The sequence below is a fragment of the Cydia strobilella genome, chromosome 14, assembly GCF_947568885.1.
Source record: "Cydia strobilella chromosome 14, ilCydStro3.1, whole genome shotgun sequence".
Lineage (NCBI taxonomy): Eukaryota > Metazoa > Arthropoda > Insecta > Lepidoptera > Tortricidae > Cydia > Cydia strobilella.
The window spans coordinates 15,348,716-15,364,286 of NC_086054.1; the positions used below are offsets into that span (position 1 = coordinate 15,348,716).

The following is a 15,571-nucleotide window of genomic DNA, read 5'->3' on the forward strand; positions in this document are numbered from 1 at the left end:
TTTATTAAGAATTTTATATCAAATTTAACATTTGTGGCGGTTGTTGGTGTAGTCTGAATCCGAAAGGAACCAAAATACTTCACCTTACAAATGACGGTATGTATCTCCAGCTCGGCGAACCTCCTGCCGAGACACATGCGCCGGCCGAAGCCGAACGGCAGCGACGCGAAGGCGTTGTGTTTGTCCAGCGGCGACCGCTTGAGCCAGCGCTCTGGGCGGTACTCAGCGGCGTTGGTGAAGTTTTCTTCGCTGTTGCCCATTACGTAGTGTTGGAAGATCACTTGAGTCTGGAATAAAAAGTGTGTGCGTGTAATCTTTACGCGCGATTGAAGTAAAACTTCTTTGACGATGACGTTTATCGCTATGTTGGCACTTTGGCGTGTCACTACTGTGAGCGTTACTTCCGTCAGAAAAAAAAATCTGAGTTACCCTCTAGTCGCGCCTAAAGAATTTTTACTTCAATAATAATAACTATTTAACTTACTCATCCTAAACTAACCTAAACCTAACTCTATAATGTACATAATGACATGTCATGAGTACAAAACGATGATATACCTATAAATAGATTAGTACCTAATAGTATTTTTACTCTTCGACTTTATACCGTAGGGTCTTGCCACCGAGGATGCGAGATTCTCGAAACGATTTTATCGAATGCAATGCTCAGTGGCACGTTGTTTCGTTCACACGAGCGAATGGGTTTATCGTATGCGAGACGCGTGCGGGCGCAGGCACAAGTATACGGGAAGACCGCATACGTGAAAAAACCAAATGAACCTCGCGCCGTGTGAACAGTCGTCTCGTATACGGTGAAACCTTATGTGAGAATAAATCGAATCGAATAGTCGCCGTGTGAACCTAGCCCTAGATTTTCAACAGATACCTTCTGTACTACAAGAAGTATTGTATAATAGAAAAGTAGTGTGATAAACAGTGAATAAATTCCAATTTGACGACAGCGAAAGGGCCAAGCCACATATTTTGACTGATGTTTAGAGTTTGTAAAGTTAGGGCTTAGTATAGAGTTAAGGGGCCCACTGACTATCAGTCCGCCGGACGATATCGGCCTGTCAGTTAGAACAAAAATTTGACAGTTCCCAACAACTGACAGGCCGATATCGTCCGGCGGACTGATAGTCAGTGGGCCCCTTTAGGGCGTGTAGAGTTTGAAGCTTGGCTCTACATGAGATCATAACTTTTTGACAATGCAAGCCATTGGCAAAATTTTAGATGAAAATGTTTTTGGTGGGATTTATGTTACTTATTTAGTAGAAGTCGAAGTAAAGTACGTATACACACCCCTTTAGGAACATTGTACCCGCAGATAACTGTGTCTTTAGTCAGTTGTCGACCGTTGCCGATGACTACTGGATACATTCTGAAAATAAAAATCCCGAACAAAGCATTGACTTATAAAGGTATGTATAAAGACGGGCCTTACGGCACTAATGGTGCTAGTTGTATTCAGGAATTCGAGCCAATCGTGCGGTCTGACGCAACTAGTTGCGACCAATCGCACGCGTGATGCGAACTCATCAACCAATCGCGTTGTGGCGTTTAGACTGCACGATTGGCTCGAATTGCAGGGTGTGCGTGACACCGCTGTATTGGCACCATTCTTAGTGCCCGTAAGGCCCGTCTTTACGAAGTAATATAAAGTAAGCTACAAAGTTAGTGAGTCAAAAAGTCAAAATTGTACCTCGTAGAAAATTTACAAAAAAAAAGAATTACCCAAATCGGACAACGCACGAGTAATCGGTGAACGTACATAAAAAACCGGCCAAGTGCGAGTCGGACTCGCACACGAAGGGTTCCGTACCATTACGCAAAAAACGGCAAAAACATCACGTTTGTTTTATGGGAGTCCCACTTAAATATTTATTTTATTCTGATTTAGCATTTGTTATTATAGCGGCAACAGAAATACATCATCTGTGAAAATTTCAACTGTCTAGTCTATCACGGTTTATGAGATACAGACTGGCCAGCCAGACGGACAAACAGACAGCGGAGTCTTAGTAATAGGGTCCCGTTTTTACCCTTTGGGTACGAAACCCTAAAAACTGAAGTAGAAAGCACCGTATAGTATGCGTAGGTAACTCTAACTAGGTTGACACCCGCGAATGTTAAACCTATCACATGTCATTGTATGTGCAATGTTTCATTACAATCCAACACGTAGTTTTAAAGTGAAAACGAAACTCCGTTTGTATGGAGAACCGAGCTTGCCGGGGACCCTTAAGGAAAGTGCAGTATTTACGTCGTGTGTACCTTATTCTGGAATCGCGCTAACCTTAATACTTCCTTAACGCACGCTTTAAGGTACGGCATCTGGTTGATGTCTCCAGGCTTCAAGTCCCTTCCTTGAAGTGCTTGTGAGACCTCACTGTAGATTTTCTCTTGTACATGTGGTCTAAGCGAGATTTGGTAGAGAGTTGAGGCCACGGCGTTTGAGGTCTGAAATGTTATTATAGTATGAATTTTCGCAAATAATTTTTACGCCTAAATCCCTAATCTATTGTACAATTGTTATACGCATTTATGTTTTAATCGTTTAGTAAAGAAAGTTGGAGAATTGTTTAGAAGTAGAAGCGGGAGTTGAAAGGGGTAGACAGCGGACTTTCTCTGATCAGATCGGGGAAATCCTGAAGAAAGGCCAGATCAAGAGCACCCTAAACCGGCGAGCGTGTATAAGGAATGTTATGAAAGTGAAGGAAGCGAAAGAGGTATGTCAGGATCGTAGCAAGTGGAAATCCGTGGTCTCTACCTACCCCTGCGGGAAATAGGCGTGATTATATATTATGTTATGTTGTTTAAGACATGTTTACACATAAGTCAGACATTATAGTCTATAAAGTTATATGAAGAAACGGAAACTGGCTGCATCTAAATTATTAATTAAATTAAGTAACTGGATTAACCGATTGAGTATAATTTCATTGCGTGTCTGGTTAAATTCGCGCATGTTTTTTATATCAAAAGTTCATTATATTTTCCAGGGCGGTATTAAAGTCTTCTTCCTATAAAAAATGGCTTCGATAAAATTTATGATGATTTTGCCAGTGCCAAAGTGTGCTCGGAGAGTATGATGTTGTTCTGTAGTTCGTTTTTAGAACAGTGATAACAGGGTTTACAAAAAACCACGATAGATTGCCTGGTGTTTACTTTAGAATGGATGAACGCGTTTCAAGACTAAGTAGTAGGTAGGTAAGTAGATAGGTAAGTAGATAGGTAAGTAGGTAGGTTAGGTAAGATAGGATTTAGGAATGTAGGTAGGTTAGAGAGGTATGGGCACTGTAAATGACATCTCGCTTTGTGTGGTAGGGCACAGGACAGCAGATGTCATTCCAGATCTAGAGCAGAGCCCAACTGGGGAGGTACCTCCACCTTACAGAAAACCGCAGCCAAATAACACTAGACCCTTATTAGTAAATAGTGTTATGTTCCTGCCGGTGAGTAAGGTTGCCAGAGCTCGAGGGAGAGGAGTGTTAGGGTCGGCAACGCGCATGTAACTCCTCTGGAGTCACAGGCGTACATACGAGTAGGCTACGGAGACTGCTTAACATCAGGCGGGCCGTATGCTTGTTTGCCACCGACGTAGTATTAAAAAAAAAAAGTCGGTAGGTACCGTATCTATCCCAACTAGGAACATGTCCAAAGCCGCCACAGCAGCTACCCTGGTGCCGGCAGCAGCCACTAAATCCTGCAGCAGAGACTTGTTCGAGCTGGCCTTGCTTTCCTCCAGTGCTCTCTCCACGTGGCTTAGAGTTACACTGAAAATAATGACAGGGTAGTTTAATCCAGAGGCCTCTAAAGTTTTTGTCGCGAGGGTCATGCATCCACTTCCTTTTTATACAGTGTGGAAAGAATGAATGGGCCCTGGAGGTCATTTTGCTCAAAGGAAACATTCTTTTATTTTTAAAAAGAAACAAAATTGCATTCTAAGATTTTTTGAAATTCGCTTGTTTCACCCGGGAATCGAACCGACAAAAAATTAAAAAAAATTACACTCGCTATTTTATTCTACTATTCGATACAGTTAATGTTAATGTACAAAATATCCATAAAATCGAATATAATAAAATATTTTTTAGACAAATTGAAAAAAAAAAAATGAAAAATCTTTCAATGCAGTTTAGTTTGTCTAATACTTTAAGAATTTTAAAAAGCCTTAAACAAAATGACGATGATGAACTTTAAACACTTAGAAGTGTTTTTTTATAACTCTTTTAGACCCATATGAAATAGAATAGATTTGATGGAACTGGAACTCAACAAAGTCAAAGCGGTACTTCATTTTCACAACCCATAGCGCCTCTGGTGATGTGAAAAAGGGTTGGTTAAAGACTGACTGTAGATTTTTTAACAGAATATCTTGGAACAAGTTAATGGCGTGGTACGAATGTGGCACCGTATATTTGATGATGTGACCGGACTTTCAGGTATCCGCCTAAGAAGGAGCTAAAAAGGTGAAGCTTTTTTAACGAAGATACCCGTGTTCATTTGACCTAGGCAACTACAATCTTACCTGAGGATAGTATCAAGAGCGTTAACGTATTGCTTAAACATGCGAGTGTTCCACAATCGCCACCAGGGCGCCTTGAGTTCTAGTTGTCCAACGCAGAGGAAGAATGTGTTGACGGCGTCGATTAGACGCTGGCTTTCTGAGCCAGAGGATGCGTGGAAGCAGCCGAGGCGGGTATCCAGGGCTATTAGACCGAGAGCTGGAAAAAGGAGTTAGTTAGCCGTTAATCCAAGGTATTTCGCGTTTACGAATACCCTTTAAACCCCTCAACCCCCAGGGGTCTAAACTTGGTAGCAAAAGACGATCTCGCAGTTTTAAATTAAGAGTTGAATTTTAATAACCTTGGCTGGCCTGATAACAAGACGACGGGAAGAAAGGGGTTAATAGTTGTTTTAAAAATGCTAGTAAGACGAATTTGGTCTTAATATCCACCAAATAAATGCCATCAAATATCATTATATTTCATGGCATTTACAGTGTCAAACTAACACCAACTTCGAAAATCGCAAGAGTATCGTCCATAAACAACTCTGGCGAAATGTTCCTAATAAGGTAATAAATAAAATACAATGGAATGTAGCTACTAACTACTTACATTCTAATGACCACTTGTGAACTTCATTTAAAAAGTCCTCTGACGTTTCGTTGTCCTCTTTTCTGATTTCGCGCAATCTGGAGATAAATATGAGTCATGAAAGTCATGTGACGAGAAAGGTATAAAGAATGAATGTGGAGAGAGGTACGAGGAGAGAAAAACCGGGGAAAAGGTGGATGGACTGTGTGAAAAATGATATGAAACGAACGCAAGTGAATGATGAGATGACGGGTGACCGAGAGGTATGGAAAAAAAAAGACATGCTGCGCCGACCCCAAGTGAATTGGACAAGGGCAAGCGAATGATGATACAACTGCCTCTAAATAAGGTAGGTACTAAGATGTCCAGGGGAGGCCGAGCTATGCACGTCATGTCAACGATGGGCGGCCCAACGGCCCGATTGTATACAGACTGCGTTGTCTGACAGACCATGTCAGAAAAGTAGGTACGTGTAGGAAGGAAGGTAAGTGTTATGTTTACCTGTTTATAAAGGAGTCCGCAACTTCACTAACGGCCACCGTATACTGTGCGGCAGCACTGGTGCTCAGTGCAACTCGCGAGACCTTTGTGCGAAACGCGGACCATGAATCGCCGTGCCTGTAATCATACCAACAGCATAATTGATTTCTCCTAATCTTTCCCTCCAGGAGTGTTGGCCGAACGTTAATTGCAATTAACCATTAACTAGTACAAATGGAACCGTAAGCCGTAACGGACGGTTACAGTTTACGGTTCAATTTGTACTGGTTAATGGTTAATTGCATTAACGTTTTGGCCAACACTGCCCTCAAGAGCTACTTCTAAAAAGTAAAATATGTTCATCCTCAGTAGTTAGCCGTGAAAAGGTAGCAGACAAAGTTGCTGTCACATTAAGGATGACTCACGCTAGACCGGGCCGGAGCCGAACCAGAGCTTCCAGCGCTTCGTTTTCTATAGAAAGCACCACGTGATCGCCGATCAGCCGTCATAGAAAATGACATGTCGAACGCCTCGGCCCGCGCACGGCCCGGTCTAGCGAGAGTCATCCTTTACTTGATAATAGTTAAAATACTACTACATTTAGGTACCTATTTAATAGATATATACAGAGGTAAACTAAACTAAATAAATTAATAACCAGCTTAAATCTAAAATAGGCCCTTGAGGATGCTGGCGGCATTTCCTCGTTGTATTGCAACGTATACGTTGTTGTTGTTGTTGTATACACACAACGTGCGAGGAAGTCGCCAGCTCTTCGGTCACCAGTTACGTCAACCAGACGCTTCGCGATTTCGCAAATAACTTGTGCACGCTGGGACCCCATGGACCTAGTTTCAACTCCAAATGGTACAAAATGGTACTATTGGTACTCTCTACCGAGGCTCTCATATTTATTTTTCATGGCGCTTTTCACCGCTCCGCCCGCTTTTATATTAGCCCGTTGGAGGTGGGACGGTGCGGTGCCAGTGTTTATAGTTTGAATTGAATTTAAAAATGAGGACGGGAAGATGGTTTTAACAATCGCTTCATCAGGAGGTAGGCCGACGGCCCAATTCGAACAATCCTTATAAGTAGTCCCAGCGATACGATACTGATCTGTCAGTGTCAAAAGTGACGTTTTTTAGTTGAAGATACTTTTGGGAAAAATAAAGTTGTATGTCCAATGTGCACTCGAATAATAAATAAATCAGATGCCTGTGGTTTTTTACGAGCAAATTCGATGAAAACCGTCATCGAGATATTTAAGGATATTTTTTTCTATTAAGTTGTATAAAGAGCCATTTCAACGGATCACTTTGTACAGGAATTTCCTAAGAAAGTAACCAGTTTCTATTGTTTTTGAGTATGAGTATCTATTTTACTTACACGGCAATGACTCCTGCGCAATTTTCTTCGGCGCCAAAGAAATCTTTTCTCAAAACGTGCTTGTAGTAATTCAACGAAGGCATTGATGGTCTGTAGAATTACAAAAAATATAAACGATTAAAGATTTTCTTATTAATTAAAAAATAAACACTTTTTTTAGAAGAAAGCGGTACAAATTCATATAAAAACACCTAATTGATTTTTTTGCTTTATTATTTTTGTTATCCCTTTTTCGTCTGTTAACATTTCGCATATGAAGGGTACACGAAAAGAACATTTTGAGTAATCGCGGTTTTAAAATTTCGAACCATGTCAAAATGTATGGTAATTTCATGGCCAGGTCTTTTTTAAATAAAAAAAAGTTGTGTTACATATATTATACAGTGGTAGCAAAGAATATAACTAATAGTTCATTAAGAGCTCTTCATTCTGAAATGAAAATCTCATTTTCCGAAAAAAGTGACTAGACATGTTCTTTCCGTGTACCCTTCATATGTAATTTTAATAACAAAACTTCCGTGAGACACATGTAATATGTCCTTCATATGTAATTCCAAATAGACGTGCGATTGTGAGGTATTTGTAATAAAAAAATCACCTACCTATGAGGAGCTCCGTCTTCAGATCTGAACACCCTTTCCACTTCTGCCGCGTCAAAAACGAAGAGCATATCCGGACGGCCGAGTAGACCTGCTATCTTGACGCACTTCCCATATTGTTCCCGGAGTGTCAGACACACTTTGTCTACCTGTTCCACTGAATAGTTACCTAAAAAAGAAAATTATTGTTTCGATACTGTTTACAAATTCACGGCGTTATAAGCAGAATCAAATGACATAATCTTATAATATGTTATGCAGCAGGCACATAATAAGGGTTATTAAAATTCAAGGGCCATATTTAGTTGTGGCTATTTCCATACATTATTTAAATTTGAAGGCTTATTACAGGGTCGAGGACTACTAGACAGACAAACATGCATGACCATGCATGGTCCAAACCAGAAACTGTAATAAAAAAAACCGGCCAAGTGCGACTCGCGTTCCAAGGGTTCCGTACATTACACAATTTTCAACTACTTACAGTAATTGTTGAGCAACACTTTTCGTCAGTCGTGACACAAGTGATATCTAGTGTCGAGTAGCAGTACTGATAATTCCGCTACTTGCCGCTAGATGTCGACTACGAAAATAATAGTCTCTTCGGTATCAAAACTGATATAAGGAGTGAGCACTATGTTTACTTAAATCTCTTTGCACATAACACATGAATAATTAATATGACTTACTCACGTATGGTAACATGATACGAGTATATTAGCTGAAACTAGTTTCTAGAAAGTCATTGGCAGTCCCGTTACAGATAACCTAATGATGATCGATAATGATCGCTATGATCAAAGATAGGTATAACTCCGTAATAGATGGACACAGTCTAAGGAAAAAACGTGCCTCGAAAATCAAGAAGATTCTCGTTCAGAGGGCGCTACTAGCTTTGGCCAACTGTCGTATAGATGGCGTTGACGGTTTCGTTTGTTATTTAACAATTTTAACGCATATCAGTGAAAGAACTTGGGTCAAAATCATAAAAATTAATAATGCAAATAAAAAAAAAAACATTTATCCATATTTAAATACATATTATCGTATTTTTTTTAATGAAGATTTATCTTCATTTTTAGTATTAAAGTGTGTCGACAGATGGCAGTGAATTTACTGGGGTTACAAAATTTACTATAACAGTACCGCTCTAGTATAAGTAACTCTATGCTATTATCAAAGAGGATATAATATTATAATAAAGTAAATTTTGTAACCACAGTAAATTCACTGCCATCTATAGACACACTTTAAAACTAAAAATGAAGATTTATATAAATACGATAAAATGTATTTAAATTTGGATAAATGATTATTTTTATTTGCACTAATTATGTTTATTATTTCGACCCATGTTTTTTCACTGATATGCATTAAAATTGTTAAATAACAAACGAAACCGTCAACGCCCTCTGTACGAGAGTAGGCCAAAGGTAGTCTGGAAAGGTAGGTAGGTAGGTCTGATCGAAAATCAAAGTTTCGTGATTTTCGAGGCACGTTTTTTCCTTAGACTGTATCCATTTATTACGGAGTTATATCTATCTTTGCTATGATCTATTCAATCATGTCCACTGATATGTGATTTAAAATACAGGGCGACCTAAGCTTTTGAACAAAAGCTCAAATTATACCTCTACTATGTAGAGTTTCTTTTTAAATGTGGCGTTAATTCTGCGCGCACGGGTAGTAAAGCGTTATATTTTATATGTAAATTTTTTTCAAATTCGACTTAAGGATGACTCGTTAGACCAGGCCGTGTCCGGGCCGGAGCTTCCGGCGCTTACTTTTCTATGACATGACAGGTGATCACGTGATGCTTTCCATAGAAAACGAAGCGCCGGAAGCTCCGGCCCGGTCACGGCCCGGTCTAACGTGAGTCATCCTTAAATGTTCAATTTTACCATATTATATTGTACAACTATCTACCAGACACAAAGCACATGCGACCTCAAAGTTTAATTTTGAAATGTTTCACTACACGTAAAACATTACACCTTCCAACAACACAACTCAAAAAGACAATAAAATACATCCAGTCATTACATAATTTCGAGTAACAAACATGCACTTCGAAAGTATATTCATTTATTATTATTAGGGAAACGCGTTTCGCACGGTCGAGCTACGCACGTGGGCACAAAAATGCTTCGTATGAAAATGTAGGTACCTCCTTCCACAATAGTGCACGAACACGCTACGCACGGAATAAATAAATAAATATTATAGGACATTAGTACACAAATTGACTAAGCCCCACAGTAAGCTCAAGAAGGCTCGTGTTATGGGTACTCAGACAACGATATATATATAATATACAAATACATGAATTGTAAACACCCAAGACTCAGGAACAAATATCTGTGCTCATCACACAAATAAATGCCCTTACCGGGACTAGGGTATTTTTTAGGGTTCCGTACCCCAAGGGTAAAAACGGGACCCTATTACTAAGACTCCGCTGTCTGTCTGTATGTCTGTCACCAGGCTGTATCTCATGAACCGTGATAGCCAGACAGTTGAAATGTTCACAGATGATGTATTTCTGTCGCCACTTTAACAACAAATACTAAAAATAGAATAAAATTTAAGTGGGGCTCCCACACGACAAACGTGATTTTTTTGCCGTTTTTTGCGTAATGGTAGGGAACCCTTAGTGCTCGAGTCCGACTCGTTCTTGGCCGGTTTTTCCTTTACTCGCGCATACGCGAAAGTGAGAGTGCGCTGCGCCGATGATTGCTGTTAGATACGAACTAGTAGATTGATTATTGCGATAATTAGAACAATTTCACTTATTCATTACGGAAGGGAACGGTGGAACCTGTCTGTTGGGATTTTATCGCCAAGTTGAGCATTTTATTTATTTGTTACGTAATACTGGCCGAGTTTTAGTTATTCAGTCTGTTTCCAATATGATACAAATTTTTCAGTGTCAAAAGTAACATTTCTTCAACTAAAAACATCACTTTTAACACTGACAGATCGGTAGGTATCATATCGGAATCAGAACAAATATAAACTCGAATTGGCCTATTAGTTCTTTGGATTAGGCATTGAGTAGAGATTTACTTATGTCAGTTAAACGAAAACCCAAAAATTAACTTCATCAAAAATCTAGTCACTTCTAGAAAAAAATACTGGTCATGTGCGAGTCGGTCTCGCGCACTAAGGGTTCTGAACAAATCAAACAAAACTGTTCATCCGAAATAGGTGGTTTATTGAGGTTGGTAAACAAAAACATGACAGACTACTTATACAATCTAAGAAAAATCTTAACACCGCGATGTACAGAACAACGCGGAGGGAACAGCGCCATCTAGCGGGACATTGGTACACTACCTTTACTATACAAGTTGTACATACCGCCCACCAAGGAACGTCTTACGTTCTTTAATTATAGGAAGATACCGCCCACCGTGACAGAATTTTATAAAAACGATGAGTAGATGGGTAAAACCTTCCTTAAGGGCTAACAAAATTAAACTAACAAACTAAGAACGTAAACTAGGTAAGTAATCTAAGTTATGGAAATATACATTTCTTCTTATTGTTTACATAAGAAGAGTACTCTTAATTAGAAAAATGTGACAAACAGAAATCACACTGACTTAAAACTAAAAGGCCTTGGTCCATAATTGACCAAAAAAACATATATAATGTAAGTTAGACTTAAAACTAACATCATATTGTCCATCTGGGACGAAACTTAATAATAGGAAATGACAACTTTTAATTTTACATGCAACTTAATTACTAACTGGCAGAACACACAGTTTGGAGGTTGGGCGTTTCATTAATGACCCCTTTGAACGTAAAGTAACAACGCGAGTTATGTTGTCCGCACCAGGGTGTTTGTTAACAACTCTACCAAGCAGCCAACGACTGGGAGGCAAATCGTCTTCCTTGATTAGGACAACATCTCCAATGTTGGGTTCTGGAGTCTGTTGAGACCATTTATAACGATGTAAAAACCTTGTGAGGTATTCATTTGACCATTTTCGCCAGAAATCTTGGACCATGCGTTGCGTAAACTGCCACCTGCGCAAACTGCTAACATTAGTGTTCGAGTAATTGTAATCTGGCACGGTAACCAGTGGTTCTCCAACCAAGAAATGTCCAGGTGTCAAGACATTTATATTATCTGGATCATTGTTTATACGGGTCAGGGGTCTAGAGTTTAAACAAGCTTCAACCTGAGCCAATACCGTCGCCATTTCTTCATACGTCAGCGTGGATTCACCTATGACCCTTTTTAGGTGGTACTTTGCGGATTTGATACCTGCTTCCCACAAGCCGCCGAAATTGGGAGCATGTGGCGGAATAAAATGCCATGTGGTGCCTTCGGTTGCCAAAGCTTCTGCGATTTCTGACAACATATTTTTATTCTCCGCTTGTAGCAATAATTTAAGTTCTCTGGAGGCACCCTGAAAATTTGTTCCATTGTCACTCCAAATTTCTTGGCACGGTCCACGTCTAGCTACCAATCGTTTAAAGGCTTGTATGAACCCTTCAGTTGTAAGGCTGCTGACTACTTCGATATGGACAGCTCGCGTGGACATACAAATAAATAGGCATATATACCCTTTAACGGATCTGTGTCCACGCCCTCCAGACGTTCGGAGGTGGATAGGGCCGGCATAGTCGACACCACAAAATTTGAACGGACGTGCTGGTGTAACCCTTGCTGCTGGTAATTGTCCCATTAATTGAGATTGAGATCGACTTGCTGTAGAATGTCTGATACATGTCACACACTTTCTGAAACAGGCATTTACCAAATCTTTTGATCCTAAAATCCAATACCTTGAATTAATGTAATTTTGCATAATTTGTGGTGCACCATGTAAAGTCTTCATGTGAGCGTCCATTACTATCAGACGTGATAATGTAGAGATCTTGGGCAGCAAGATTGGATGCTGCCTATCGTTGCTTAAGTGGGTAGTATTTGCTAATCGCCCTCCAACTCTCATAATTTCCTGCTCATCTAAAAATGGATTCAGAGACTTTAAGTTTGAACCTCGTGGCATTTGTGTTTCTTTGTTTTTTAACTTCTTAATTTCTTCTTCAAAATATTCTTTTTGGCATTGCCGTATGCAAACGTAGAGAGCTTCCTTTAGTTCTTTACTGGTTAAATATTTGGTGTTATATCTTTCAGTGACAGACCTTCTTGAGTTTAAGAAACGTCTGCAATAAGCAATAACTCGGATCAGTCGTGATAACGATGAAAACCTATCCCAAATTGTACAATCACTTGTAATATGCAAGACCTTTGCTACTTCGAGATCTGTGACTATGTTTTTTGGTCTGTCATATTTTATTGGTTCTTTTTTAAGGTACTCTGGTCCATTAAACCACATAGAAGTAGTTGTAAGCTCTGATGGACGTAAACCTCGTGAGGCATAATCTGCAGGATTAAGCTTGGATGGGACGTGGGACCATTGGTTGGCATCTAATGTAGTTAATATTTCGGACACTCTGTTCGCGACGAATGTTTTCCACCTATTTGGGTGGCTGTTAAGCCAAGCTAGGACGACTGTAGAATCCGTCCACGCATGAATGTCACCCTTGTTGACATTTAGATTCTCCGAAATTTCCATTAAAAGCCTGGTTAGAAGAACCGCCCCACAAAGTTCCAGTCTGGGTATGGACACTTGTTTAATTGGAGCAACCTTTGTTTTTGCCGACACTAGAGTGACCGTTACATCTTCTGTTTCGTCTACTATTCGGACATACACCACAGCAGCAAATGCGATTTTTGATGCATCGCTAAACCCATGGAGTTCTATTTTCTTGCTAGTTTTCTTTAATCTGATCCATCTTGGAATATGAACCTGTGTAAGCATTGCCAATTCTTCACGATAAGTACTCCATTCGTTTATTAGGTTGCTAGGAACTTCCTCATCCCAGGTTATTCCTGTCAGCCACAACTTCTGGATCATAACCTTTGCTAAAATTACACAAGGAGCTACCCAACCCAATGGGTCGAATAATCTCGAAATATCCGAAATTATATTTCTTTTTGTTACCGGTATTTTCATAGGTGTAAGTGACACGGCGTAGTGAAATTCATCACTTTCTCGATTCCAGGTAAGTCCTAAAATTTTGATTATTTCATCCTGTTTAATTTCTATTCCACTCCCCACATCCTCTTTCTCTCTTTTAATCATCTCCAATAAGTCATTGCTGCTAGTAGTCCATTTCTGTAAAGTAAATCCGGCCTTTCCCAATAATTCATTCATTTCCCTGTAAATTTGAATCCCTTCTTCTTCCGTTTCGCAACCTGTCATGAAGTCATCCATATAGAAGTCTTTGAGTGTTCTTTCAGTGGCTAAAGGGTAATGTTCTCCTTCATCTAGTGCTATTTGTTGTAAAGCCTTGACGGCCAAATATGGTGCACTAGCCGTACCAAAAGTTACTCTGAGTAGTCTATAATCTTGCAGCTCTGAATCAGGATTATCTCTCCATAATAACCTTTGAAAGTTGGCATCTTCGTCCTTTACCTTGACTTGTCTGTACATCTTTACGATATCTGATACTAGCGAAATGGGATATAGTCTCCAGCGAAGTACTAAATGTCGTAAATCTGGTTGTAATTTTGGTCCAATCATAAGATTATCATTTAATGACACTCCATTCTTTCCTTTGCAGGAAGCGTCAAAAACAACCCTAACCTTGGTTGTTTCTCTCTCCTTTTTCACCACAGCGTGGTGGGGTAAGTATACAGCGTCTATTTTATTTTTCTCTTTTTCAGGTACTTTCTCCATATGTCCTAATTGTAAGTATTCATCTATTACATTTTTATATTGTGATAGAAGTTCCGGGTTTTTATTTAATCTCTTTTCCAGTGTATAAAATCTTTTTTCTGCTACATCTCTAGATTCGCCATATTTGCAGCCAGGGTCGTCGTCAGCAAACGGGAGCTTTACAACATATCTTCCCGTATCATCTCTAGAAGTAGAAGCTGCAAATATTTCCTCGCATCTTTTCTCTTCTTCTGTCCACAGGTCGTGACCTTTGACCATAGACACATCAGACTCTAATTCCCAGAATTTCTGATACTAGCGAAATGGGATATAGTCTCCAGCGAAGTACTAAATGTCGTAAATCTGGTTGTAATTTTGGTCCAATCATAAGATTATCATTTAATGACACTCCATTCTTTCCTTTGCAGGAAGCGTCAAAAACAACCCTAACCTTGGTTGTTTCTCTCTCCTTTTTCACCACAGCGTGGTGGGGTAAGTATACAGCGTCTATTTTATTTTTCTCTTTTTCAGGTACTTTCTCCATATGTCCTAATTGTAAGTATTCATCTATTACATTTTTATATTGTGATAGAAGTTCCGGGTTTTTATTTAATCTCTTTTCCAGTGTATAAAATCTTTTTTCTGCTACATCTCTAGCTTCGCCATATTTGCAGCCAGGGTCGTCGTCAGCAAACGGGAGCTTTACAACATATCTTCCCGTATCATCTCTAGAAGTAGAAGCTGCAAATATTTCCTCGCATCTTTTCTCTTCTTCTGTCCACAGGTCGTGACCTTTGACCATAGACACATCAGACTCTAATTCCCAGAATTTCTTAAGCAGATCATCTCCAACAAGGTAAGTATGGAACACAGATACATTGGATACATTTTGTTTGGATCCAGTCGCTCCCATTATAATCCAACCCAACGACGTTGCTTGGGCTACAAGAGTTTTTTCTTTGTTTTTCCTTATTTCTCCCGAAACAATCTGGCTGTAAACTACTGCACCTAACAAGACGTCAATTTTGTTAGGCGTGTGATAATTTGGATCAGCCAGTGGTAATCCTGTGACGTCTATTGAGCCCAAATCTACCACTTTCTTGGCTGGCATAATAGTAGTAATTGTACTCAGTACATATGCCTTTACTGAAAGCCTTTCTTCAGGATCAATGATTGCAAATTTAGTATCACCCTCGACCTTGGTGTTGCATTCTTTTGTCCTCCCAGACCAAATATGTTACTGCGGACTGGGATACGTTTCAGT

At 39.7% G+C, this 15,571-nt stretch overlaps 1 protein-coding gene and 1 long non-coding RNA gene across 2 annotated transcripts in view; one reads left to right on the forward strand and one right to left on the reverse strand.

Annotated features, from left to right (window-relative positions):
- The window catches only part of LOC134747303 (uncharacterized), a 131,175-nt gene that overhangs the window by 88,161 nt on the left and 27,443 nt on the right, over positions 1–15,571 (forward strand). The window lies entirely within an intron of this gene.
- The window catches only part of LOC134747293 (probable cytochrome P450 49a1), a 38,764-nt gene that overhangs the window by 1,509 nt on the left and 21,684 nt on the right, over positions 1–15,571 (reverse strand). Inside the window, exons 3-11 of the mRNA XM_063681916.1 lie at positions 7,571–7,736; positions 6,969–7,058; positions 5,604–5,720; positions 5,124–5,200; positions 4,532–4,727; positions 3,632–3,776; positions 2,297–2,460; positions 1,303–1,381; positions 84–287 (exon numbers count right to left, since the gene is read on the reverse strand). Coding sequence (XP_063537986.1) covers positions 84–287; positions 1,303–1,381; positions 2,297–2,460; positions 3,632–3,776; positions 4,532–4,727; positions 5,124–5,200; positions 5,604–5,720; positions 6,969–7,058; positions 7,571–7,736 — 1,238 coding nt within the window. The remainder of the gene's footprint in view (positions 1–83; positions 288–1,302; positions 1,382–2,296; positions 2,461–3,631; positions 3,777–4,531; positions 4,728–5,123; positions 5,201–5,603; positions 5,721–6,968; positions 7,059–7,570; positions 7,737–15,571) is intronic.